Source organism: Esox lucius, chromosome 25 (genome assembly GCF_011004845.1).
Source record: "Esox lucius isolate fEsoLuc1 chromosome 25, fEsoLuc1.pri, whole genome shotgun sequence".
NCBI classification, from domain to species: Eukaryota; Metazoa; Chordata; class Actinopteri; order Esociformes; family Esocidae; genus Esox; species Esox lucius.
The window spans coordinates 21,304,789-21,332,479 of NC_047593.1; the positions used below are offsets into that span (position 1 = coordinate 21,304,789).

General features: G+C 42.9%; 3 protein-coding genes across 3 annotated transcripts in view; all 3 read left to right on the plus strand.

Annotated features, from left to right (window-relative positions):
• n4bp2 (NEDD4 binding protein 2) overlaps positions 1–1,444 on the plus strand; it is a 16,820-nt gene extending 15,376 nt beyond the window's left edge. The window contains exon 18 of the mRNA XM_034291108.1: positions 327–1,444. Coding sequence (XP_034146999.1) covers positions 327–372 — 46 coding nt within the window. The 3' untranslated portion in view covers positions 373–1,444. The remainder of the gene's footprint in view (positions 1–326) is intronic.
• Positions 1,445–2,315: 871 nt separating this feature from the next.
• Positions 2,316–8,860, plus strand: rhoh (ras homolog family member H). Its single transcript, XM_010868222.4, has 4 exons — positions 2,316–2,815; positions 3,426–3,761; positions 4,070–4,219; positions 5,998–8,860. The coding sequence occupies exons 2-4, from the start codon at positions 3,603–3,605 to the stop codon at positions 6,268–6,270; spliced, it is 582 nt and encodes a 193-aa protein (XP_010866524.1). The 5' UTR covers positions 2,316–2,815; positions 3,426–3,602; the 3' UTR covers positions 6,271–8,860.
• A 5,527-nt stretch (positions 8,861–14,387) lies between these two features.
• On the plus strand, positions 14,388–27,478 carry chrna9a (cholinergic receptor, nicotinic, alpha 9a). Its single transcript, XM_034291014.1, has 9 exons — positions 14,388–14,953; positions 20,994–21,139; positions 21,877–22,031; positions 23,026–23,206; positions 23,520–23,736; positions 24,669–24,803; positions 25,286–25,401; positions 26,622–27,197; positions 27,298–27,478. The coding sequence occupies exons 1-9, from the start codon at positions 14,908–14,910 to the stop codon at positions 27,466–27,468; spliced, it is 1,743 nt and encodes a 580-aa protein (XP_034146905.1). The 5' UTR covers positions 14,388–14,907; the 3' UTR covers positions 27,469–27,478.
• The last annotated feature ends 213 nt before the right edge of the window (positions 27,479–27,691 follow it).

Sequence of the window (27,691 nt, forward strand, 5' to 3'; positions counted from 1 at the left end):
CATAGACTACCTCGGCACACACTGCTACAGGTATACACGACTAACCTAGACTACCTCGGCACACACTGCTACAGGTATACACGACTAACCTAGACTACCTCGGCACACACTGCTACAGGTATACACGACTGACGTTGTGGGTAACAATTGTGAGGACATTTGGTGTTGTGGATCACACACACAACACAGTTCTATCTAGCCTAGTAATTACTTTACTTCACCACCTGGGGGCGACGTGTCAGGGATCACAGATGCAGAGGGAACAGTGCTTCCTCTGGTACTGGCGCTGTGTTTTGTCCTGACATGGGTGTCTCTCTCTCCTACAGGTTTACTGAACCTAAGCCAGGACTGGTGTTGGTGTCTCTGAACTGAGAGGAAGCTGTAATTTGACCCACTTTTTAGAATGACACCACTTTCTACTCTTCTCTACATCCTCTCCTCTTTCCTTTGAATCTACCTCTACCACCACCTCTTTCCCTCTTTCTGTCAATCTCTCGCTCACTTTTTCACACACACACACACACACACACACACACACACACACACACTCTTTCACCGTCTTTTATCTGAATGAGTTTTAAACGCCAAAGCAGAGCTATCTTAATGTTTATTTATGCCTTTACTGTGTGATTGTATGAAACACAATCAGGTGTTTACAAATAATGACAGAGACAGATTCCTGGAATATGGTTATTCTGCAGATACTAAGATTTGGTTTTAGGTCAATCTTTACTTGACGCTTCTACAGTATATAACGCTGAATGTATGAGGTTGTGTACGTTCTAAAGACAGCAGCTATGAGTCCATCAAACAAGAGTTTATCTAGATTTGGTGAACAATATATTGGTGTTTATACATTTGATGACAATGTGTTTATTTTGATCTTAGTATTAGGCGATGCTACGAAGTGAATGTGCCAATCCTTAATGTGACTCTGATTCCTGCTCTCTTTGAAATGCACTACATAACGCCAAATGTCGTCACTATGGTAACTCAGGTATCTGATCCAGTCACAGCGTTCGGAAGCAGTTGCTGTAATTGAACATGTTTTCCCCCATAGTGTTTGCTGAAGTACGAGGGGCTTGATGGCCAGTGTACCTCAACTCAGGGCTGTTCTAGGTACTGGATAATGTTTATAAAAAGGAGGGCTTGAACCCTGAATGTTGGTTGGCAGAAAGCTGCAGTATACTGTATGAGACCATATATCATGGGCATGACAGAATGCCTTAGGCCTTTTTACATTTATACACCCAGGTTGAGGCTTACATTTCAAGCCTGTTGAAAGTGATTTGTTTCAATGTTTACAACTTTTCTTGTACTTTTAACATAAAGCCATAGTGACTGACCCCAGGCACTGAAGGCATTTTCTATTTGTACATTCAGCATTTTTTATACATTTCTTTTATTTACAAATTGTATTTGAATAAAGAATACACTTTAGGAATATAATGAAGTTGAATTTTTTTTTATTTAACCGGCAACGTCCGTTAGAACCATTTCTCAATGATAACCTGGCCAAAGACATTCAAGTGCAAGATAATATACTGAACAACAAAAATGCTGTTAACAATAAACTTTGTACACAGAAATAAACAATGAAGATTCAGCAGTACTGAAGAAAACGTGATATACATACATGCTTGACGAATCAGACAGCGTCTTGTTTAGTTTCTTTTTAAGAGTTGTGTGAGGAAAGTCAAACCTGAAAGGTTTTTTGCAATTTGTTTCACGCATTCGTTGCTGTAAACTGGAATTAATGACCGCAAATGGAAAGTCAAATGTTAGGTGTGACCCGCGTGACGTAGCTTCCGGAGTGTAGGCTACGGTTGTCATAGTGATGCTAAGACAGCTGAGGTCCAGAGGACTTTTACCCAAAATCAGACTTCAGTTGCAAAGCGCATTGGCGGGATTTATTGTTACAAGGACTTCACCCGTAATCTGTGACTTGAAGTGTGTGCGTACACTTGTTTTCTCTAGTACACCTGTAAAAAATACAGTGAATCATGGAAAATTCACCAGACGCTTTTTGCCCGGTCCTAACCAACTAAAATATGTTTGAGAGTATAAATAGTTAAATAATAACGTAAATATTGGCAATTTTCCCATTTGACAATTAGTTTATCCAAAGATTTTATATTTGGGTATTTAGTATACATTTACTTGTCCCCCAAAACTGTCTTTTATATAGGCTGGACATGAAATCAGTGCTAGGCTTCACCGTAATGAGCGCAAGCTCTGCAGACAATTAGGCTGGACCCGTAGGTTAACCCCCCCCCCCCCCCCCCCCCCCCCCCAAAAAAAGTGTAGCCTACATAATTCTTTTAGTACTATTAATAAGTCATCCTGTACTCGCATTTGTGTCTTTGCGCTTACTGCGTACATCTGAATATGCAACTGTGCGCATCGTAGCGACACATACAACCACACCAGCGGTGTCTTGAGGGGAGAGATGGGTTGAAGAGCAGAAACTCATAACAGTCAACAAACGGATGCTGCTATGAGATGTGAGCGAGCGAGAGATCATCTCACTTCCCTCTCCTTTGTCTTCTTGAAGGGTAGCCTAGTGTACAGTAGTCGTAGCCGGGTACAAAAGTGATACATTAACTTTTGAGTAGCTCTGTCCATTATCATGTTAACACAGGATTAACAAGACTATTTGGTTACGCTTCCGCAACTTCAAAAATTTAGTTTTCATCTGTTGAAAACGTTTCCAATCAAGGCACTAACCGTCGCGGAGACTAAAAAGCCTGATCTCGCGCAGAAGCATCCGCTCGTTACCACCATCAAAGCTGCGGGTCGGGCGGCTTCCAACATGGTGAGTTAAATATTCACTTTCTCATCGACATTATTACTTTATATTGTTCTCTGACATCTTTGTTTGAACCCAGACATAATGCGTAATTAATATTGGCTTACTAGATATAGGTATATTGGAAAGTTACAAATATGTCCTATATAATCATAATAAAATTACATATATTTTAAACAAAAGTGATTTTAAAAAATCAAATTCAAACAATGTGTATTAATAAATCAAAACATGAATTTCCTACATTTGGTTACACACTAATAGGCGAGATTCAAAGGTGATGTTTAGTTGTGTACAAGTTAGGGCTACAACAAAATGGAAGTCATCATGACTGGCCAAGATTAGAACAGAGCTTTTCAAATTCACGTTTAAAGAAATCAAAAAACATAACTCTAACTTATATCCAGATGTACATTTTGTTAAAAACAATGTGAATAATATTATTTCCTTTAATGCTATGCAGTGACTATGTCGTAGCCTATGCTTTTGGCACAGATGAGCTAACGGCCATGTAGTTGTGAATGGATCTGTGCCGGGCTGCCTTCACTTGCAGAAGTTCTCTGGGACCAGGAGTTTGAGATTATTGGTCAACAAAGTGTCTCCCCTGCCTTTACAGTTCCCACCTCTGTACACCCGACCCTGATCGGACCAAACAACCGCTTGTGAGGTCAGGTGATTTCGACCGTCTGTAGGAGGGTGAAGCCCATTGTCTTTGCCATTGAGGAAGCACAGAAGTGAGTAGGCAAAGGCCTGAGATCGAGAGAACAACAACCCTATCTGGGTCTGAGCCGCCATGAGTACTGAGGCCCAGGTGAAGTGTGTCCTGGTGGGGGATAGCGCTGTAGGGAAGACTGCTCTTCTGGTCCGATTCACCTCCGAGACCTTCCCCGACTGCTACAGACCCACTGTGTATGAGAACACTGGAGTTGAGGTCTTTATGGATGGAGTGCAGGTAGGAACATCAAAGCAATGGCAGAGAAATACACTTTACATAATTTACACAATACACTTAGCTAGTCACAAAACACTTTACACACTTATAAACCCTGATACACTGCGTAAGGGTAGTTTAAACATCAAATCCTGGAGTTGAGGTCTTCATTGACAGTATAGTGTGCCATCTTAATATAATACCACACTCCAGATAACAAATACACTATACTACACTACAAAATAATATATTACAAAGAACATTTCTCATTAATTAACAGTCAGTATTTGATTAGTTAACAACAATGCCCTGTTCATTTGCTTACCCAGATCAGCTTGGGTCTGTGGGACACAGCGGGAAATGACATGTTCCGGCAGATTCGTCCCATGTCCTACCAGCAGGCTGATGTGATACTGGTTTGCTACTCTGTGGCCAATCATGCCTCCTTTGCCAGCGTCAGGCAAAAATGGATTGGAGAGGTAAGAACAGCCTTTTATGTTCTTTTAAAGAGGTCCTGTGTGGCTTGATTAGTGGTAGAGAATTGCATTGTTGGCTACAGGGTTGTGGGTGTATACAAACAACTTATTTCCATCAATAATATGAATAATAATGCTAAATATATTATTGTTATACATTGTAAGTCAAGTGCAGTCAAAATGTATTTTTCCTTTGTTTTATATCACAATAACTTACAACAGTTTTCCCCTCCCCATTCAGTCCTGTCCCAGACAGTCCTATAGCTTCTACTAAAAGGCTAGATTTGCCTATTTAAACTGATATTTATGAAGAGTTCTGAATGGGTCAGTTCTTTGGAACTGGGCCAACCCCGGCCCTACTGATTCCCACAACCACCTGACACCAGCACAGACATTTCTCAGAAACAGGGGCAACCCAGAGAGTTGTTCAGAGAGATGAGCTATACCCCGCCAGTTATGTCTCTGTATAATTTAGCTAATGTTTTCATGATTATTCCCTTTACTTCAAACAATTACTTTGTCTGCCTGTCAAGTCTTTTTCAAGTCGTAGATTTCCTTTATCCAGTGACAGTATAGTAAATACATCATTAAGAAATTGTTTTCTTACCTAAATCTTTCTATCAAACTATTGCCAAGTCTAACCTGTAGAAACATCAATGTGTTAGCCTACAATGACCGTTACTCTGCTTCTCCGTTTCATAAATTTGTAAGAACATTCTAAAATATGAAGAGTCGCCACTCAGTTGAAATTACCTACGGAAATGTCTTCCTAGTGGATATATACGAGAGTGTGATGAGCAACGTTTTTACACCTTTTTAACATGAAATCAACTTGGCTAGCGAACAAGTCGGTGAGTAGGTACCTGCATAGTTTAAACGACTGCTGTGTGTACTCCGGTCCTCACCGTGAACTCACGGACTCCCGGCTGAACGCGACGCTGCTGCAGTCCAGGATTACAGTTGAGAGGGGAGATTTTCGCCTAGCTTTTTGCAGAGCTACAGTACAAAACAATCAAGCAACAAGGCTCAAAGGGGCTGTGCTATATTGTCCGTATTCCAACTTGGTTTATAACTGGTCTTAACCTCATACTAGCCCACGTGTTAAAGAAATGTTATCAACCTCGATCGGATTGATAGTCAAGACAAATCTCTCCCGCCAGCTGATTTGGGATCTGACCAGATGCAGGGAATCTGCCTTAAGGTGCACGGTTCTTCCATGACTTATTTCTTTAGTTTTCCCTATTTAGTTTGCTCCATGTTTGACACCACCCAGCCTTTTGGTGTGGGGATTTTCTGGGGCAAATGTATTTGGCGTCTGTGGTGGGTATCTTCCATGACAGTGGCCCTTATACTAAAAAGTCAACTTTCAGTGGAAACCCCCGGAAGCCTTTAATGGACCTGTTCTAATGCCCACATCTATTTTATTTTTGGTCGTGGTCGTTGATTTCCTTTGTTAGTTCAATTTTCTGTTGTGACAGTACATTCTGTTGAGTAGGAATGTAAAACTCGACTCATAGCCTATCTTTATACATGGGTTGTTATGATGCCATGTCTGTCTTGGTGGGAGCTGTCTATTGACCCATTCCTTGACCAGTTAGATTCATATCTCCTTTCTGTAAAATAACATTCTTTCTGGAAGAAGAAAGAAACTGGAATTTCCCAGTTTTACTTCCTGAATTGAAGGAGTTAAACTGTAGTTGACCCACGCCATTGTGTGTAAATTTCTTTTGACATTTTAATATAATTTTTAGGTAACAAAACTTTTTTGAATGTGATCCTAGATCCGCGAGAACCTCCCTCGTGTCCCGGTGCTGGTCGTGGCGACCCAGACCGACCAGCGGGAGGCGGGCTCACACCGCAGCTCCTGTTTGTCCGCAGCGGAGGGGAAACGCCTGGCGCAGGATGTCCGGGCCAAGGGATACCTGGAATGCTCCTCGCTCAGCAACCGCGGCGTCCAGCAGGTGTTTGAGTGTGCCGTGCGGACAGCCGTGAACCAGGCCAAGAAACGGACGCGCAGACGGATGTTCAATATCAACGACTGTGCAATGTTTTGACTTCTGACCCCAACCTGAACTGTGTTTCCGCTTCAAACCTGAACTATGACCCTAACTACTAGGAAAATGATGTCATATCTAACAAGAATTATGCTACTCCAGTCCAGGACTGGATCTCGACTGGGATTAAGGTCCCTATTTTAATGACACTGTGCCAGAACCTGGAGGTGTGATTGTTTTGGGACTCCTGTCTACTCAGGGTATGGAAGCTTCTGTTGCAACACAAAACACACAATACACACACAACAAGACCTTTGACCTTCTGGATCAGTACACGACTCTAAAGGCTCCTGAACCCATGAAACTGAATTTACTACTTGAGCTTCTTGTAGGAGTGCTGACCAAGGATCAGTTAGGCTTCTTGGACGATCATAATGAGTAGGATTATATAGAAGTGGGGGATATATGGTCCTAGGACAGAACTCCTTGTCTTGACAAACTATAATACAAACACACAGACTTACAGAGACAACACACACAGAAATTAGATATTACAGACAAAACTGGTCATATATCAGCTTTTCTTGTCTTGGAACACACAGATCACACACACACACACACCAAAATCTAAGATTCAATTCAAAATGGATCCTATGTCCCTTGTCAAACTATAACACTCACTCACTCTCACACACACACACACACACACACACACAAAGGCATCTAATATTCAAGACAAACCTTATCATAGATCATTGTTTCTTGTCTTGACAAACTATAACACACGGACGTGTCTAAATATTGCTAACATTCAAACTATGTTTTGTATGTATTTTTTTAATGTGTTTATTAAGTTAGTTTATGAGTTTAATTATTTGTTGACATTGTCGCAGAAAAAAGACAGTTATTTACTGCTCTAATGGTTTGGTACCAGGGAGAAGTTTTAACAGTTAATTTTACACCTGACATCAAGTGTTGACGTTTTTATGCCTGTTCAATATAAAAAATAACTAATACAACCTGACAACAGTAACATTTATGTTTCCATTCTGTAGAATACCTTCATGAAGCAGTACCTGTAAAATTGGTCTCAAATGTTCTGTGTTTTATTTACATTAGACTTGCTGTGTGCCTAACTCGTAACAAATACGTTATTAATTAGAGTAAAAAAACATATTTTTAGAAGTATATTTTAGAAGTACTGGTTAGTACTACAACAATGGTAAGCTATAATAAGAGTAAATAATGTAAATTAAAGTAAGGACACAATACAACCAATAAAGTAGTGAGTCCGATGAAGGAGTATGGATGTTTAAATTGGGTATAGTATTTACAGTATTCACGTGTATCGGGTGAAGGAGTATGGATGTTTAAATTGGGTACAGTATTTACAGTATTCACGTGTATCGGGTGAAGGAGTATGGATGTTTAAATTGGGTACAGTATTTACATGTGTATTAGGTTAGGAAGTATGGATGTTTAAAATGAGTAGTAGTAAATAACAGTTTGGAGAATTCATTAACACTTTAAAGAAGTTTGCTGTCTAAGAACTTGCAAATTGAAACAGTCTCTGAGCCAGTTGGTTTGGAATCTCTACAACAGAGCCTATCTGTCAGATGAACTGCGTTGTGGCCTTGATTATACTGCCTATAAAAACATAATCCCAGCTTGACTTACAACTACAGTATGAAGTTACTATGTTTGAAAGTATTGGTTTGCCTAGATTAGGTAACTAACGTGTTTTGAAGTGCTGGCTAGAGAGAGACTTGGAGAGAAACTATCCTAAAAGAACAGTGAGATGGAGTGTAAAATGCCGAGGCCATACAATCTATAGGCCAAGTCCCTTTACATTTATGGAGATCAATACCTCTGATTGAAGATTCCGTGTAATATTTGAGTAGGACGAGCTACTCATTGTGTATCGTGTACTTCACCTGACAGCTCTCTTTTGTTGAATTTACACTGAAGTCATTTAGTAGATGCTCTGAACTTCAGCACAGGACATATGTTTGAATATTTCTTCGTACTGGAATAACCGGATCTTGCTGAACACTTTTATAGGCGGTGTTTAACACATTTAATGTGGGTTTGAAATGTATTAGTGTTGACGTTTGTGATTACATTAATTTAGAATACAATTTGGCTCGATATGTCTATTTGTAAAATGTTTGATTGTTAGAAAATTCAGTGTCACCCCGCAATTATTACATAAATATCTACAGTACATATTATGTGCAAACAGAAAACAAACTTATTGTGAATTGAACTACATCAATAAAACATCTTGTTTTGGGGGATAAAGTGACAGGCTTTGGCGTAGGAATTGACAGGATGGTTTCCTGATAGAATGTAATTTGTTAAATGTATTTCAATTAATCAAGTCTTTAGTTTTAGCTGGACACCTGATTACATTGAGAATCCCTTTTCATATTTGGAATGGTTAAATTTGATATCTCATGGGATATTTGCAGAAAAGCCATGTAATGGTTTGGTAATTCCAAAATTTGGTGGCTTGGGAAATCTAAATGTTTGCCTTACTGGCAAGGTTTATGGCATTTCTGATAATACCCAAAATATTTCTTCCAAAGTCCAGATGTAAAATTGTTGTTGGGCTTTGATCCAATTATGTTAATTTTTTATATTTATTATTCGCTGCAATACAGGATTGGGTTTAACTTATCTTTGTCACTCTGTCTGTTTCTCTCTCCCCTAGCCACAGCCATACACAGACAGGATGAGGGGTGATGACAGTAGTGGTGAGATGATGGCTGAGATCAGAGATATGACAACAGTTTCAGCCTGACAGTTAGAAAGTTCTAAAGCTCATACTGACTGTTAGAAACAGTCTATATAGCTCTAACATACTGACTGTTAGAAACAGTCTATATAGCTCTAACATACTGACTGTTAGAAACAGTCTATATAGCTCTAACATACTGACTGTTAGAAACGGTCTTTATAGCTCTAACATACTGACTGTTAGAAGCAGTCTATATAGCTCTAACATATTGACTGTTAGAAACAGTCTATACAGCTCTAACGTACAGTTAGAAACAGTCTATAAAGTTCTAACATACTGAATAACAACCATTATTAAAGCTCTGACATGATACTAACAGTTAGAAACAGTCTCTAATGCTCTAATATTAACACTGACAGTTTAAAACATATTTAATGCTCTAACATTACACTGACAGAAACAGTCTCTAATGCTCTAACATTATCACTGAGCATTACAGGTTTAATATGACACTCAGAAAATCTCTAAGAAAATGCTGAAAATGTGAAATGGTTTCTAAACATCTAACCAAATACTGACAGTTTAAAAAACATTAATACTGATGGAAACATTATCTTTAATGAATTGACATTAGTAATAGTTTAATATTCAGCATGTATAAACATTACAGGCCTAACAAGCCCTAATTACAGCCCTAACAAGCCCTAATTACAGTCCTAACAAGCCCTAATTACAGCCCTATTCATTACCTTGGTTACTTGGAAATTAATGCAAGTAACCAAGGAATGCATAAGACTCAAACAGTAAAGTGCCTTAAATGTCACCTGTGTATGAGACATGGAGTAAAATGCATTTGTTGATCACAGGACTAGACTAGGGGCTTAACTGTTTGTTGGGGACAGGACTAGACTAGGGGCTTAACTGTTTGTTGATGACAGGACTAGACTAGGGGCTTAACTGTTTGTTGAGGACAGGACTAGACTAGGGGCTTAACTGTTTGTTGGGGACAGGACTAGACTAGGGGCTTAACTGTTTGTTGGGGACAGGTCTAGACTAGGGGCTTAACTGTTTGTTGGGGACAGGACTAGACAAGGGTCTTAACTGTTTGTTGGGGACAGGACTAGACTAGGGGCTTAACTATTTGTTGGGGACAGGACTAGACTAGGGGCTTAACTGTTTGTTGTGGACAGGACTACACTAGGGGCTTAACTGTTTGTTGAGGACAGGACTAGACTAGGGGCTTAACTAGTCTGGGAAACTGTATTTCTATTCTTAGTATAAATGGAGCACATCAACATTCTGCACTATACTCTCTAATATTGATGTACTACAATTTTTAAAACTACGAATTTCTTGCTACTAATGTGTGTTATAGAGGTTATTATAATACATTATTTAAACCTGTACACACACACATACACACACACACACACACACACACACACACACTGTGTGGTCAGCGTGACTGCTCATGCTTAATGATACCCACAAACCCCACCACATGGCTACACTCAGTCCCTCTCTCTCTCTCTCTCTCTTCTCTCACCTCTGTCTTTCTCTTGCTCTTTCTTTCCTCCCCCCTCTCTTGCACTGTCCCTCTAAAGTTCTTCTCCTGCCTCTCTCTTTCCCCCTCCTATGTTCTCCCAATACATCTTTCTCTCTCCCCCTCCCATGTTCTCCCAATACATCTTTCTCTCTCACCCTCCCATGTTCTCATGTTCTTACGTTCCATCTAAATGACACCTTTTAACCACCCCTACTCTTTCTGATACTGCCTCCCTCACCCCTCTCCCCTCACCCCTCTTCTCTCTCCTGTCTTTTTCTTCTCTCCATTTCTCTCACCCTCTCTTTCCCCTTCCTCTCTCCCTTCGCTCCCTCTCTCTTATTCCATCTTAAACATCTTTTAACCCCCCCCTCCCTCCCCCTCCCTCCCCCCCTGCCTTCCCTCTCGTGGCAGGAAACACCTGTTATAGCAGCTTGTCACCACAGAAACACAATGACACACTAAAACCTCTCAACGCTGGTTTCTATGGCTCTTCCTGTCAGCATAATGATCACATTAGATCACATACATTATCATATACCATAACCCAAAGTAACAGATCACATACAGTATCATATACAATAACAGAGATATAGATCATACAGAATTATATAGATACCATAACTCAGAGATATAGGTCATATACAGTATTATATAGATACCATAACTCAGAGATATAGGTCATATACAGTATTATATAGATACTGTCACATCATGGCGCGGCAGGCCTTTATTTGGTTCTCGAGATGCAGTCAGAACCATGACCATGAAGGAGCTGTCAGAACAATGAACACCCAGGAGCTGTCAGAACCATCACCACGATGGAGCTCTCAGAACCATGACCTCCCTGGAGCTCTCAGAACCATGACCTCCCTGGAGCTGTCAGAATCATGACCACCCAGGAGCTGTCAGAATCATGACCACCCAGGAGCTGTCAGAATCATGACCACCCAGGAGCTGTCAGAACCATGACCACGATGGAGCTCTCAGAACCATGACCTCCCTGGAGCTCTCAGAACCATGACCACCCAGGAGCTCTCAGAACCATGACCACCCAGGAGCTGTCAGAATCATGACCACCCAGGAGCTGTCAGAACCATGACCACCCAGGAGCTGTCAGAACCATGACCACCCAGGAGCTGTCAGAATCATGACCACCCAGGAGCTGTCAGAACCATGACCACCCAGGAGCTGTCAGAATCATGACCACCCAGGAGCTGTCAGAATCATGACCACCCAGGAGCTGTCAGAATCATGACCACCCAGGAGCTGTCAGAACCATGACCACCCAGGAGCTCTCAGAACCATGACCACCCAGGAGCTGTCAGAACCATGACCACCCAGGAGCTGTCAGAATCATGACCACCCAGGAGCTGTCAGAACCATGACCACCCAGGAGCTGTCAGAACCATGACCACCCAGGAGCTGTCAGAACCATGACCACCCAGGAGCTCTCAGAATCATGACCACCCAGGAGCTGTCAGAACCATGACCACCCAGGAGCTCTCAGAACCATGACCACCCAGGAGCTCTCGGAACCATGACCACCCAGGAGCTGTCAGAATCATGACCACCCAGGAGCTGTCAGAACCATGACCACCCAGGAGCTGTCAGAATCATGACCACCCAGGAGCTGTCAGAACCATGACCACCCAGGAGCTGTCAGAATCATGACCACCCAGGAGCTGTCGGAAGAACTAAGGGACAAAGAAGGGACTGATGATCAGAGAGACTACCAAGAGGCCATCATTTACAAGTGTGCCCTGAACTTAACAGGGAGAAATTAATGTTAGAAATGTTTGGTTGAAAACCACAGATAAAAAAAATTCAAATAGATTAAATGTAATCTACAAGCATTTGACAATATGCCAAGCATTCAACATTTCTGACCTGCATAGAACGATGTTAAAAACAAAGACATTCCTCAAGAAAGCCCATGTGTGTATGTGACCGTGTGTTTGTGCACGTGTGTTTGTGCACATGCACTTGTGTGGGTTTGCTTTAGTTGGCTTCAGTAAAGTTTGTGGTCTGCTGAGCTAGCAGAGGCCTTTCGCGGTTTTATACTGGCACGGCAGAAGAGGTTGAGGCTACCTTGAATAAAGGTTATACAGAAGTGACACTGTTATAGTCAAGATTGAGCATATCTCAAGGACATTTTAATCATTTTATTAAAGATTCATATTTACTGTACACTACAATAGCTGGTCATGTTTCAGTGTTGCTGTGTTTTTTCTACATAAATGTTTTACATCCATGTATTTCTACATACCCACAGATGTATCACTGTGAACGTAATCAAGCTACCCTTCTGAACCAATCAGGTTTTAGGATATACCGAACGCAGGTACTGAAGTCCTAGCTGGGGTAAACCAATGTTTAAACCTAAACTGACACAGTCCTGGACAGAGAACACTTACAGTTTGAGGCTGGAGCATTTGAGACGTTCCACTGCCCTCTAGTGGTCAGAGTGAGACCTAGCGGGAACACCTTCGAATGGAAGAGCCCACATCGAAACGGCACACATTCACCCTTCACAACGACGCTGACGAGCGGATGTTCTTGGCCCAGCTGTTGTTCAGGGTAAGTGGAAACAGCATGTGACACAACTTCTACTTTTAAATGTTACCATGGAGGCTGACTCCACCTTCATTATATTAGAGTTAACTCACGCCACTGTAACCAGAGTTCATTATATTATAGTTAACTCACGCCACTGTAACCAGAGTTCTCCCCTGGGCTCAACAGAGAAACATACACATCAGTAGCATTACAAGGTTTGTATAGTCATTTTTCAACTTTACATGACCCATCATATTGTAATCATCTGACTGTTTGGAGTTTATATGTGGGATTCTCCAGAGCAGTAGGAGCTGTCTTCTGGGTGACTGTAGCTCAGGTCCAGTTCTCTCAGGTCCAGTTCTCTCAGGTCCAGTTCTCTCAGGTCCAGTTCTCTCAGGTCCAGCTCTCTCAGGTCCAGCTCTCTCAGGTCCAGTTCTCTCAGGTCCAGTTCTCTCAGGTCCAGCTCTCTCAGGTCCAGCTCTCTCAGGTCCAGTTCTCTCAGGTCCAGCTCTCTCAGGTCCAGCTCTCTCAGGTCCAGTTCTCTCAAGTCCACCTCTCTCAGGTCCAGCTCTCTCAGGTGTGAGGGGGTTGACCTCTCGGCAGAAGCCAGAACAGCACAGCCCTTCTCTGTGACCAGATAGAATTTCCACAGGCTAACCTTCTTTTCTTCAATTCAGTCTCTGAATATTCTACAGTTGTGCTAATGGTATTGCTATGATTTCCTTTCTTTATTTTAACTATATTTTCCCCTCCCAGTTTTGTGTAGAACCACAGTGATAGTAAAGCTATAGGCCGTTCTTCATTCTGTTGTGGTCTTAGAAGTGTGTGTGGTGTTAGATGTGTGTGTGGTGTTAGATGTGTGTGTGGTCTTAGAAGTGTGTGTGGTGTTAGATGTGTGTGTGGTGTTAGATGTGTGTGTGGTGTTAGATGTGTGTGTGGTGTTAGATGTGTGTGTGGTGTTAGATGTGTGTGTGGTGTTAGATGTGTGTGTGGTGTTAGATGTGTGTGTGGTGTTAGATGTGTGTGTGGTGTTAGATGTGTGTGTGGTGTTAGATGTGTGTGTGGTGTTAGATGTGTGTGTGGTGTTAGATGTGTGTGTGGTGTTAGATGTGTGTGTGGTGTTAGATGTGTGTGTGGTGTTAGATGTGTGTGTGGTGTTAGATGTGTGTGTGGTGTTAGATGTGTGTGTGGTGTTAGATGTGTGTGTGGTGTTAGATGTGTGTGTGGTGTTAGATGTGTGTGTGGTGTTAGATGTGTGTGTGGTGTTAGATGTGTGTGTGGTGTTAGATGTGTGTGTGGTGTTAGATGTGTGTGTGGTGTTAGATGTGTGTGTGGTGTTAGATGTGTGTGTGGTGTTAGACATGGTTTGTCCTGTGTGATGGTTTGGGTTAGCTTGTATGACTGATTTACAGCTATTTCATTGTCTGTGTGTGTGTGTCCTACTGTGTCTGTGTTAGGGTGTGTGTGTGTCCTGGGGTGTGTGTGTGTGTGTGTCCTGAGGTCTGGTTTCACCTTGTCTCCTTGTGCTACGTGATATCCTGGGTGTGTGTGTGTGTGTTTCTGTGAGCGAGATACCTCCCAGGTCAGATTCCAGAGCTCACACAGGGGACAGCGACACAACGGAACACAAAAATACTGACCAGTGGAGCGTCAGGTCTCCCAAACACAACGTCTACATTCTAGAGGGTTCTGTCCAGAGGGTTCTGTCCAGAGGGTTCTAGAATGCCCTGTGTGCACTACGGATCAGAATGGGACTCCACGGGGGACGAGGGTCGTGGATAGACCTTGCCAGTCATTTCATTAACTAGGGCAGTTGAATAATTGATCTGTTGGCTTCTGGAGGCAGCGGGACAAAATGAAGATGATGGTTCTGGTGGTGTGGCTCAGCTGGGGGATTAACGGTGAGATGATCCCTTCGTTACATTGATAGTAATATGGATCAATAACAGTTGGTAATATGGATCAATAATAGTTAGTAATATGGATCAATAACAGTTGGTAATATGGATCAATAATAGTTAGTAATATGGATCAATAACAGTTGGTAATATGGATCAATAATAATTAGTAATATGGATCAACAGTGAGATGATCTCTTTGTTACACTGACAGTAATATGGATCAATAATAGTAAGTAATATGGATCAATAATAGTTAGTAATATGGATCAATAACAGTTAGTAATATGGATCAATAATTGTAATATGGATCAATACTAGTTAGTAATATGGATCAATAATAGTTAATAATATGGATCAATAACAGTTAGTAATATGAATCAATAATTGTAATATGGATAAAAAATAGTTAGTAATATGGATCAATAATAGTTAGTAATATGGATCAATAATAGTTAATAATATGGATTTTGAGTTCCGTGACGTCGCCCGGTATGGCGCAGCCGGGGCCCCACCCTGGAGCGTGCGTGAGGTTGAGAGGTTCCGACTAGAGGTAGTCGGGATCACCTCTACGCACGGCTTGGGCTCTGGAACCACACTCCTTGAGAGAGGATGGACTCTTCACCACTCTGGAGTTGCCCATGGTGAGAGGCGGCGGGCTGGTGTGGGTTTGCTTATAGCTCCCCAGCTCTGCCGCCATGTGTTGGAGTTTACCCCGGTGAACGAGAGGGTCGCCTACGGGTCGGGGATAGGTCTCTCACTGTTGTTTGTGCCTATGGGCCGAACGGCAGTGCAGAGTACCCGACCTTCTTGGAGTTTCTGGGAGGGGTGCTGGAAAGTGCTCCGACTGGGGACTCTATCGTTCTACTGGGGGACTTCAACGCCCACGTGGGCAACGACAGTGACACCTGGAGGGGCGTGATTGGGAGGAACGGCCCCCCTGATCTGAACCCGAGCGGTGTTCAGTTATTGGACTTCTGTGCTAGTCACAGTTTGTCCATAACGAACACCATGTTCAAGCATAAGGGTGTCCATCAGTGCACGTGGCACCAGGACACCCTAGGCCGCAGGTCGATGATCGACTTTGTTGTCGTCTCATCTGACCTGCGGCCATATGTCTTAGACACTCGGGTGAAGAGAGGGGCGGACCTGTCAACTGATCACCACCTGGTGGTGAGTTGGATCCGATGGCGGGGGAGGAAGCTGGACAGACTCGGCAGGCCCAAGCGTACTGTAAGGGTCTGCTGGGAACGTCTGGCTGAGTCTACTGTCAGAGAGATCTTTAACTCCCACCTCCGGCAGAGCTTCGACTGGATCCTGAGGGAGGCTGGAGATATTGAGTCCGAGTGGACCATGTTCTCCACCGCCATTGTCGAAGCGGCCACTCGGAGCTGTGGCCGTAAGGTCTCTGGTGCCTGTCGAGGCGGCAATCCCCGAACCCGGTGGTGGACACCGGAAGTAAGGGATGCCGTCAAGCTGAAGAAGGAGTCCTATCAGGCCTGGTTGGCTTGTGGGACTCCTGAGGCAGCTGATGGGTACCGACAGGCCAAGCGGACTGCAGCCCGGGTGGTTGTGGAGGCAAAAACTCGGGCCTGGGAGGAGTTCGGTGAGGCCATGGAGAAGGACTATCGGCTGGCCTCGAAGAGATTCTGGCAAGCCGTCCGGCGCCTCAGGAGAGGGAAACAGTGCCCTACCAACTCTGTTTACAGTAGAGGTGAGCAGCTGTTGACCTCAACTGGGGATGTCGTCGGGCGGTGGAAGGAGTACTTCAAGGATTTCCTCAATCCCGCCGTCACGTCTTCCATTGAGGAAGCAGAGGATGAGGGCTCAGAGGTGGACTCGTCCATCACCCGGGCTGAAGTCACAGAGGTGGTCAAGAAACTCCTCGGTGGCAAGGCACCGGGGGTGGATGAGATCCGCCCTGAGTACCTCAAGTCTCTGGATGTTGTGGGGCTGTCTTGGTTGACACGCCTGTGCAACATTGTGTGGCGGTCGGGGACTGTGCCTCTGGGATGGCAGACCGGGGTGGTGGTCCCTCTTTTTAAGAAGGGGGACCGGAGGGTGTGTTCCAACTATAGGGGGATAACACTTCTCAGCCTCCCCGGGAAAGTCTATGCCAGGGTTCTTGAGAGGAGAATACGGCCGATAGTAGAACCTCAGATTCAGGAGGAACAGTGTGGTTTTGGTCCGGGCCATGGAACACTGGACCAGCTCTATACCCTCTTCGGGGTGTTGGAGGGTTCATGGGAGTTTGCCCAACCAATCCACATGTGTTTTGTGGATTTGGAGAAGGCATTCGACTGTGTCCCTCGCGGCATCCTGTGGAGAGTGCTTCGGGAATATGGGGTCCTGGGTCCTTTGCTAAGAGCTGTCAGGTCCCTGTACGACCGAAGCAGGAGCCTAGTCCGCATTGCCGGCAGTAAGTCAGACTTGTTCCCAGTGCATGTTGGACTCCGGCAGGGCTGCCCTTTGTCGCTGGATCTGTTCGTAATTTTTATGGACAGAATTTCTAGGCGCTGCCAGGGGCCGGAGGGTGTCAGGTTTGGGGACCATACGATTTCGTCTCTGCTCTTTGCAGATGATGTTGTCGTTTTGGCCCCTTCAAACCAGGACCTTCAGCATGCACTGGGACGGTTTGCAGCCGAGTGTGAAGCGGTGGGGATGAAAATCAGTACCTCCAAATCCGAGGCCATGGTCCTCAGTCGGAAAAGGGTGGCTTGCCCACTTCAGGTTGGTGGAGAGTGCCTGCCTCAAGTGGAGGAGTTTAAGTATCTAGGGGTCTTGTTCACGAGTGAGGGAAGGATGGAATGAGAGATTGACAGACAGATCGGTGCAGCTTCTGCAGTAATGCGGTTGATGTATCGGTCTGTCGTGGTGAAGAAAGAGCTGAGCCGCAAGGCGAAGCTCTCGATTTACCAGTCAATCTACGTTCCTACTCTCACCTATGGTCATGAGCTTTGGGTCATGACCGAAAGGACAAGATTCCGGATACAGGCGGCCGAAAGGAGACCCCGGGGAAGACCTAGGACACGCTTTACTAATACTTGTTCTTTTATTTTTGTTGCCAAACACAATAATCTCAGTTTTATCTTGGTTTAATTGTAGACAATTTTGTTTCATCCAGGTATTTATGTGCTCTATACAGTGACACAGTGAGTCTATTGAGCTGTTGTCACACGGTTCGAGAGCCATATATATTTGAGTATCATCGGTATAGCTGTGGTAGTTAATGTTGTTGTTCTGTAGAATTTGGCCCAGAGGTAGCATATAGAGATTGAACAGAAGCCAAGAACTGATCCCTGTGGAACTCCGCATGTCATAACCACCCTATCAGATTCATGATTACCAATGGTGACAAAGTAACTCCGGCCATCTAGATAAGATCTGAACCAATCAAGGACTGTCCCGGAGAGTCCTACCCAATTTTCCAACCTATCTATAAATGTTCTATGATCTACAGTATCAAATGCACTGAGATCTAATAGTACTAGAACTGTTATTTTATCTGAATCAGTATTCAGCCATATATAATTTAAAACTTTAATCAGGGCCATTTCAGTACTGTGGTGAGGTTGGAAGCCTGACTGAAATTTGTCTAAGAGTGGATTGAAGTTGCTGAGTTGATTGAAGATAACCTTCTCAATGATCTTGGCTATAAAAGGGAGATTTGATACAGGTCTATAGTTGTTCATTATAGATGCATCCAGTGTTCTCTTTTTTAATAGGGGCTTAATGGCAGCTTGTTATAGAGTTACATTTTTTTTTAAAAAGTCTGATGGCAGTGTGTCGAGACAGCAAGTGGAAGCTTTAAGATGTCAAACTGTTTCTTCTAGGGATTTTTGATCAATTGTAATAAAATGCCACATAATAACCAAGTTATGTCTTGGTGGTCGTGGTGACGGTACAGAGTCCTTGTTAGACTGTGTAGTTCTGATGGTCCATCTAATACTGTTAAAATCCCCTGTAATAATAAACAAGTTATAATCAACTGATATAACAGAGAGTAGTTCAGCAAAATCATCAATAAAATTTGGTCTGTAAATGGTAAGAAACTAAATGTTGGGGGTACCCTTCAATGTAAAACAGAGGAATTCAAAATAAATATAATTACCTTGTGTATTTTCTTTGCACTGGAATGTTTCTTTGAACAGGGCAGCCACTCCTCCTCCTTTCCTACCATTTCGACACGTATTCATATAGACACATTATTCAGGTGCTGTCTGGTTAAGAATAGTAGCACTACAATCTGCTGTTAGCCACGTTTCAGTGAGAAACATAAAATCTAGGTTGTAAGATATTATAATGTAATTTACCAAGAATGATTTGTTGGTGAGAGATCTGATATTAAGTAAAGCCAGCTGAATAGATATAATAGGGACTCCTGGACTAGTAGGTTGACATGTTACAGTTAACAGATTAGACAGGTTTTATTATAATTTGCATGCACACGATTCCTTCTATTTCTAATCAACAGAGGAATAGAGATACTGCGTCCTAGCTTGTACTAACTATGGATCAGTAATAGTCAGTAATATGGATCAATAATAGTAATATGGATCAATAATAGTAATATGGATCAATAATAGTTAGTAATATGGATCAATAATAGTAATATGGATCAATAGTAGTTAGTAATATGGATCAATATTAGTAATGTGGATCAATAATAGTAATGTGGATCAATAACAGTTAGTAATATGGATCAATAACAGTAATATGGATCAATAACAGTTAGTAATATGGATCAATAATAGTAATATGGATCAATAATAGTTAGCAATGTGGATCAATAATAGTTATCATTATGGATCAATAACCGTTAGTAATATGGATCAATAACAGTTAGTAATATGGATCAATAACAGTTAGTAATATGAATCAATAACAGTAATATGGATCAATAATAGTTGGCAATATGGATCAATACTAGTTAGTAATATGGTTCAATAGTAGTTAGTAATGTGGATCAATAATAGTTAGTAATATGGATCAATAATAGTAATGTGGATCAATAATAGTAATGTGGATCAATAATAGTAATGTGGATCAATAACAGTTAGTAATATGGATCAATAACAGTAATATGGATCAATAACAGTTAGTAATATGGATCAATAATAGTAATATAGATCAATAATAGTTAGCAATGTGGATCAATAATAGTTATCATTATGGATCAATAACAGTTAGTAATATGGATCAATAACAGTTATATTGATCAATAACAGTTAGTAATATGGATCAATAATAGTAATATAAATCAATAATAGTTAGCAATGTGGATCAATAATAGTTAGCATTACGGATCAATAATAGTAATATTGATCAATAATAGTTAGTAATATTGATCTACGGTGCAATGATCCCTTTGTTACATTGACAGTAATATGGATCAATACTAGTTAGTAATATGGATCAATAACAGTTGCTGACAGACATCAGGATGCTGAACAGCGGGACAGATGATGTATTGAGGTCAACTACAGGGTCCAGCTAAAACTGTGACCTGGAGTAAATTTCCTCAAGTATGTTTTTTTGTTGAGTATTTGTGTTTTTCTCTGTTTATATTATCGTGTTTTATATTTAAATGCAGACAATGTAAAAGGAATTTGCATTAAATGTATTGTATCAGAAAGCATTACATTTCTGATCCAGCTAACAGGTAGATAGATTGTCTTGTGTTTATAAGGTAGATAGATTGTCTGGTGTTTATAAGGTAGATAGATTGTCTGGTGTTTACAAGGTAGATAGATTGGCTGGTGTTTTTAAGGTAGATAGATTGTCTTGTGTTTATAAGGTAGATAGATTGTCTGGTGTTTATAAGGTAGATAGATTGTCTGGTGTTTATAAGGTAGATAGATTGTCTGGTGTTTGTAAGGTAGATAGATTGGCTGGTGTTTGTAAGGTAGATAGATTGGCTGGTGTTTATAAGGTAGATAGATTGGCTGGTGTTTATAAGGTAGATAGATTGGCTGGTGTTTATTAAAAGTGGCTCTTTTTCAGTTGATTTATTTCCACAACCCCCCCCCCCCCCCCCCACCAGTGTGTTGCAGTGCTCAGGGTCGGTATGCCCAGAAGCTGTTCAACGACTTGATGGAGAGTTACTCCAGCGCTCTGAGACCAGTGGAGGACACAGACAAGACCCTGAACGTCACCCTACAGATCACTCTGTCTCAGATCAAAGATATGGTACGTCACCCGTCAGATCGCTCTGTCTCAGACCAAAGATATGGTACATCATCCGACAGATCGCTCTGTCTCAGATCAAAGATATGGTACGTCACCCGACAGATCGCTCTGTCTCAGATCAAAGATATGGTACATCATCCGACAGATCGCTCTGTCTCAGATCAAAGATATGGTACATCATCCGACAGATCGCTCTGTCTCAGATCAAAGATACGGTACGTCACCTGACAGATCAATATCTTAGATCAAATAAATCAAACGGGATCCGCTAAAACTGTAGCACACAACACTAAATGCAGTGATCCTTGAATTAGCTAGCGACCATAGTAACACTCCATCACAATAAACCAGTTTTCAAAAAGCAAGAATTGCCCTGAGTCAGGATCTACGGAGAAAGCTGATCTGTTCCAATATCTCAGTAGAGGTGGTGCTTCTGACGCGGGGGAAGATGCTGAGGAGGGAGTACTGGTTGGTTGACTAAGCTGATTAAGCAACAGCCAGATTGCTGGGGATTTGTCCCGGCTTTTCTAATGTCTAACGAATACCTGTGTGTGTGTGTGTGTGTGTGTGTGTGTGTGTAGGGCTGATGAGGAGGCCTAGTTTGATGTGTTATTCCAGACTACTGTAATGGATACATTCTGGGTGTTGTTGTGAGTTATATGAGTGAGTGGACAAGACATCCACCCTTCCTTATCTCAGCCATGTGTGTGTCTGTGTGTGTCTGTGTGTGTGTGTAGGATGAGAGGAACCAGGTGTTGACTACGTACCTGTGGATCCGTCAGACGTGGTTCGATGCGTACCTGAAGTGGGACAAGGACGAATACGATGGTCTGGAGGTGATCCGTATCCCTAGCAACCGGGTTTGGAGACCTGACATAGTGCTTTACAACAAGTCAGTGTCTGTCTGTCTGTCTGTCTGTCTGTATGTGAATGTGTCAGTCTGTCTGTCTGTCTCTGTGTATGTGTGTATTTGCTCCAGCCGTGAGTGCTGCAGCTCAAAATATGCAAACTTTCCAACACTGTAACTCTCTAACACTGTAACTAACACCGTAACTCTCTAACACTGTAACTAACACCGTAACTCTAACACTGTAACTCTCTAACACTGTAACTAACACCGTAACTCTCTAACACTGTAACTAACACCGTAACTCTAACACTGTAACTAACACCGTAACTCTCTAACACTGTAACTAACACCGTAACTCTAACACTGTAACTAACACCGTAACTCTAACACTGTAACTCTCTAACACTGTAACTTCACCAAACTGCTGGTTACTGCAGCTACTTCAGTGGAGACCTGACACTTTTTCTGTGTTTATGTCTGTGACAAACAGGAACACAAACACAAACATCAATGTGCTTCTCTACGGGGCTGCTTGAATACCTGTGTGTCTTTTTGTGTGTGTGTCTCTGTGTATGTGTGTCTCTGTGTGTGTGTGTCTCTGTGTGTGTGTCTACATGTGACTGTGTCTACGTGTGTGTGTCTACGTGTGAATGTGTATGTGTGTGTGTGTGTCTCTGTGTGTGTGTCTGTGTGTGTGTCTACATGTGAGTGTGTCTATGTGTGTGTGTGTGTGTGTCTACGTGTGTGTATGTCTCTGTGTGTGTGTCTCTGTGTGTGTGTGTCTCTGTGTGTGTGTCTACATGTGAGTGTGTCTACGTGTGTGTGTATGTCTCTGTGTGTGTGTCTCTGTGTGTGTGTGTGTCTACATGTGTGTGTGTCTACGTGTGTGTGTGTGTCTACATGTGTGTGTGTCTACGTGTGTGTGTCTACGTGTGTGTGTCTATGTGTGAATGTGTGTGTGTGTGTCTACATGTGTGTGTGTCTACGTGTGTGTGTCTACGTGTGTGTGTCTATGTGTGAATGTGTGTGTGTGTAGGGCTGATGAGGAGGCCTCGGGGCCAGCAGAGACTAACGTGGTGTTGCGGTACAACGGGGAGATAACCTGGGACATGCCGGCCATCACCAAGAGCTCCTGTGTGGTGGACGTCTCCTACTTCCCCTTCGACTGGCAGTGGTGCAACCTCACATTCGGATCCTGGACATACAACGGCAACCAGGTACACACAGAGAACCGCACAGAGAACCACGCAGAGAACCAAGAGAACCATGTTTGTTTTCTATTGTTGTGACCAGAAAAATAATTCTCATTGTTCCCTATCCACTAAACCTAATCTTAACCTCAAGAACCTAACTTCCTGTCTAAACATAATGTCACCGTATACCTCTTAATGCCTAAACTTAACCCCAATTCTACCACTAAGCCCCAAAAATAACCTTTTATAGACTTCTGGTTACTAAGTGTATAAAACAGGAATCACACACAGTCTTTATGTACTGTATGTGTATAGTGTACATGGTGCGTGTGTCCAGGTTGACATTGCCATGGGGATGGACAGTGGAGACCTGTCTGACTTTGTGGAGAACGTGGAGTGGGAGTGTCACGGAATGCCGGCGGTCCGGAATGTTATCATGTACGGCTGTTGTTCCGACCCGTATCCTGACATCACCTACACCCTCCATTTGAAAAGACGCTCCCTCTTCTACATCTTCAACCTCCTGCTGCCCTGCTTCCTCATATCATTCCTAGGTACCAGTATCACTACTGCTATCACCACCACTATCACCACTATCACTATCACCAATACCATCACCACCACTATTACCACTATCACTACCACCACCACTATCAACATCACCACCCCCATCACCATCACATTCACAATCACTACCACCCCCACCACCAATATCACAACCACTACCACTAACACTAACAGCACCATCACTACCACCATCCCCATCACTACTACTATCACTATCACCATCATTATCACCACTATCACTATAACCATCACTATCACCAATACCATCACCACCACTATTACCACTATCACTACCACCACCACTATCACCATCACCACCCCTATCACCATCACCTTCACGATCACTACCACCCCCACCACCAATATCACAACCATTACCACTAACAGCACCATCACTACCACCATCACCATCCCCATCACTACTACTCTCACTATCACAATCACTATCACCACCACCACCATCCTTACTACCACCACTACCACCACCACTATCACATTCACAATTACCATCACTATCACCAACACTATCATTATTACTACAATATTTTGTAATACATTTTTATAATTATTATTAGCTTGTAGAAGTACAGTAGTTATAATAACAATTATATCATGTGTTTATTATTGTTTTTAATTGTTTGTTGTTCTTTTTGTATAATGGTTGGCTGTTTTAGTTTTAGTATTGTTATTTGGTTTTATATTGTTGTTGGTAAATATTATCTGTGTAGTTTGTTTGTTGTTGTTTGTATTGTTTATTTTGGTTGTGTGTTATTGTTTTGGATTATTGTTTTTTGTTTTTTATTATTGTTGGTAGTTGTTTTAGAATAGTTTTATTGTTTTTATATTATGGTTTGTATGTATTATATGTATAGTTTGTTTGTTGTTGTTTTATTGTATATAGCCTGCTTGTTTGTTCTAGCCCCCCTGGGTTTCTACCTTCCGGCTGACTCAGGAGAGAAGGTGTCTCTGGGCGTGACGGTTCTACTGGCCCTCACTGTCTTCCAGCTTATGGTGGCAGAGAGCATGCCCCCTTCAGAGAGTGTTCCTTATATAGGTGAGTAGGAGGGAGCCCCCCTCAGAGAGTGTTCCTTGTGTAGGTGAGTAGGGGGGAGCCCCCTCAGATAGTGTTCTTTTTATAGGTGAGTAGAGGGGAGTCCCCCTCAGAGATTGTTCCTTATATAGGTGAGTAGGGGGAGGGGGCCCTCGGAGAGTGTTCCTTATATAGGTAAACAGGGGGAGGGGCCCTCAGAGAGTGTTCCTTATATAGGTGAGTAGGGGGGCGAGGCCACACCTGGTGTTTATTGAAGCATGAGGAAAACAATGTTAGATTGTGTCGTATGTTGGGGGTCACTCCTTTGGGTGTGACCCAAAAGAAGTGACAAACTGGTTCCTGAATTAAATATTGTTATTATTATTATTAGGAGGAGGGGCGTGGTTATGGTAGCAGGGAGTCCAGTCAGGATAACACTGTTGTCTTCATAGTTATTTGGAGGCCGTGTCCAATAGCTACATTGTGTGTTTGCGTGTGTTCCCCAGGGAAGTACTACATAGCTACCATGACGATGATCACAGCCTCCACCTCGCTGACCATCTTCATTATGAACATCCATTTCTGTGGTGCAGAGGCAAAGCCTGTTCCTCACTGGGCCAAGGTCTGTTCCTCACTGGGCCAAGGTCTGTTCCTCACTGGGCCAAGGCCTGTTCCTCACTGGGCCAAGACCTGTTCCTCACTGGGCCAAGACCTGTTCCTCACTGGGCCAAGGCCTCTTCCTCACTGGGCCAAGGCCTCTTCCTCACTGGGCCAAGGCCTCTTCCTCACTGGGCCAAGGCCTGTTCCTCACTGGGCCAAGGCCTGTTCCTCACTGGGCCAATGCATGTTCCTCACTGGGCCAAGGCATGTTCCTCACTGGGCCAAGTTCTGTGCAGTAGCTCACAGATGTATTCATACCCTTGGATACATCTGTGTATGTATCCATACATACACAGATGTATCCTTACACATTTTACTGTGTTAACAACAAATCAAAATAGATTTTTCCTACAATTTTGTCTTGGTATCCAAATGCAAAATAAAATCACCAAATAAAAACAGAAAATAACTGATTGTTTTTGTCCCTTTTGCTATGGGGATGTTTCATGGTGGTGGGAGCATCATGCTATGGGGGATGTTTCATGGTGGTGGGAGCATCATTCTAGAGCGATGTTTCATGGTGGTGGGAGCATCATGCTATGGGGATGTTCCATGGTGGTGGGAGCATCATGCTATGGGGATGTTTCATGGTGGTGGGAGCATCATGCTATGGGGACTCAGTCTTATTCAATTGAAAATTGATGTTCACAAAATGATCCTATCCAATTTCATGTAGCTAGAGCAATTTGGCAAATAATAGGCAAAAATTGCTGTGTCCAGCTGTGCAAAGGTTGTAGAGACTCATCCAAACAGACTTATGGCTTAAATCTCTGCCAAAGATACCTCTACCAAATATTAACTAAAGGGGTGAATACTTATGCAAACAATTATTTTCTGTTTTGTATTTCAAATTCATTTTTAACAATTTGTATATTTTATTTTTCACTTTGACATTATGGAAGTTATTTGTGCTGTTCAACGGCAAAAACTCATGATAAAATCAATTTTGATTTCCTGTTTTAATACAATAAAATGTAAAAATCCAGGGGGGAATACTTTTGAGAGCAACTGTAGGAGTGTGTGTGTGTGTGTGTGTGTGTGTGTAGTGACCTTGTGACATCAGTAAGGTTGTGATGCGTGTGTGTGTATATATGTGTGTGGTGGCATTGTGACAAGAGCTTGTTTGTGTATGTGGTGGGGGAGAACTGTGCGGTTGTGATTTGTCTGTGTGTGTGTTCCCAGGTCCTCATCATTGACTACATGTCTAAGATCCTGTTTGTGTATGAGGTGGGGGAGAACTGCACCACACCAGAGGCTGAGAGAACCCCGCTGTACAGCGAAGAACCAATGACCGGAACCGCTGCCCTGGCACAGAATCATTACCATGACAACCTCTACCATGACAACTGTTGTAACAACCGCAACCATGACGACTACGAATGTCACTCATACCGGCATGGTAACGGTCACGTTAGGAACCACCACATCAACCGTCAAAATCACCTTGAAGACCGCTGTTATGCCCATGGCAGTCACCGTGAAAACCATTGTCAGGTCGCCAATGGCCACCCAGCCCACCACTATAACAACCATTACAGCAACCATAGCAACCAAAACCACCACAGCGTCCTGAAGCAGAGCTCCAGAGGAGAGGGGGGTGAAGAGAAACGGGATCCCCAGAGGCAGTACCACCACACTACGAGAGAGGCCCACCCTCCAGGGAGCCTCCAGAACGGGGGGCTGAAAGAGTCCCATCCTTCCCCCAAAGAGCAGCCCCTGCCCCAGGCCTGCCCCTGCAGATGTCCACACCATAAACAGGTGATTAACACCCACTAGTCAGTCTCTCTCTCTCTCCTTTTCTTCCTTCTCATCCAAGTGGTATATAACATCTGGTACATATCACTTCCTGCTCCACCAGGTGGTATATAACATCCAGTATATTGCCAACTGTTTCCGGGAGCAACGGGCCACATGCGCTAAAGGGGCAGAGTGGAAGAAGGTTGCCAAGGTGATGGATCGGTTCTTCATGTGGATCTTCTTCATCATGGTCTTCCTCATGAGCATTCTCATTATAGGCAAAGCAACCTGACAGACAGAGAGAGAGAGAGAGAGAGAGAGAGGGAGGGAGGGAGGGAGGGAGGGAGGGAGAGATGTATCCAGTCTTTCTGTCAAGACAGAAGCAGGAAGAGAGTGAGGGTTTGTTTCTCTGTACCGGATGTTTGTACAATATCTGGACTGGGTCTCCAATGGCTCCCTATGTAATTTGGATGTTTGTACATTATCTGGACTGTGATTGTCTCCAATGGCTCCCT

Bases quoted from the DNA above. Each gene is read 5' to 3' on its own strand.
- rhoh (XM_010868222.4), top strand. From the start codon at position 3,603: ATGAGTACTGAGGCCCAGGTGAAGTGTGTCCTGGTGGGGGATAGCGCT. The intron at 3,762-4,069 runs GTAGGAACATCA...TTGCTTACCCAG, and splicing joins TCTTTATGGATGGAGTGCAG to ATCAGCTTGGGTCTGTGGGA. The intron at 4,220-5,997 runs GTAAGAACAGCC...ATGTGATCCTAG, and splicing joins GGCAAAAATGGATTGGAGAG to ATCCGCGAGAACCTCCCTCG.
- chrna9a (XM_034291014.1), top strand. From the start codon at position 14,908: ATGAAGATGATGGTTCTGGTGGTGTGGCTCAGCTGGGGGATTAACG. The intron at 21,140-21,876 runs GTACGTCACCCG...GTGTGTGTGTAG, and splicing joins TGTCTCAGATCAAAGATATG to GATGAGAGGAACCAGGTGTT. The intron at 27,198-27,297 runs GTGATTAACACC...CTGCTCCACCAG, and splicing joins GATGTCCACACCATAAACAG to GTGGTATATAACATCCAGTA.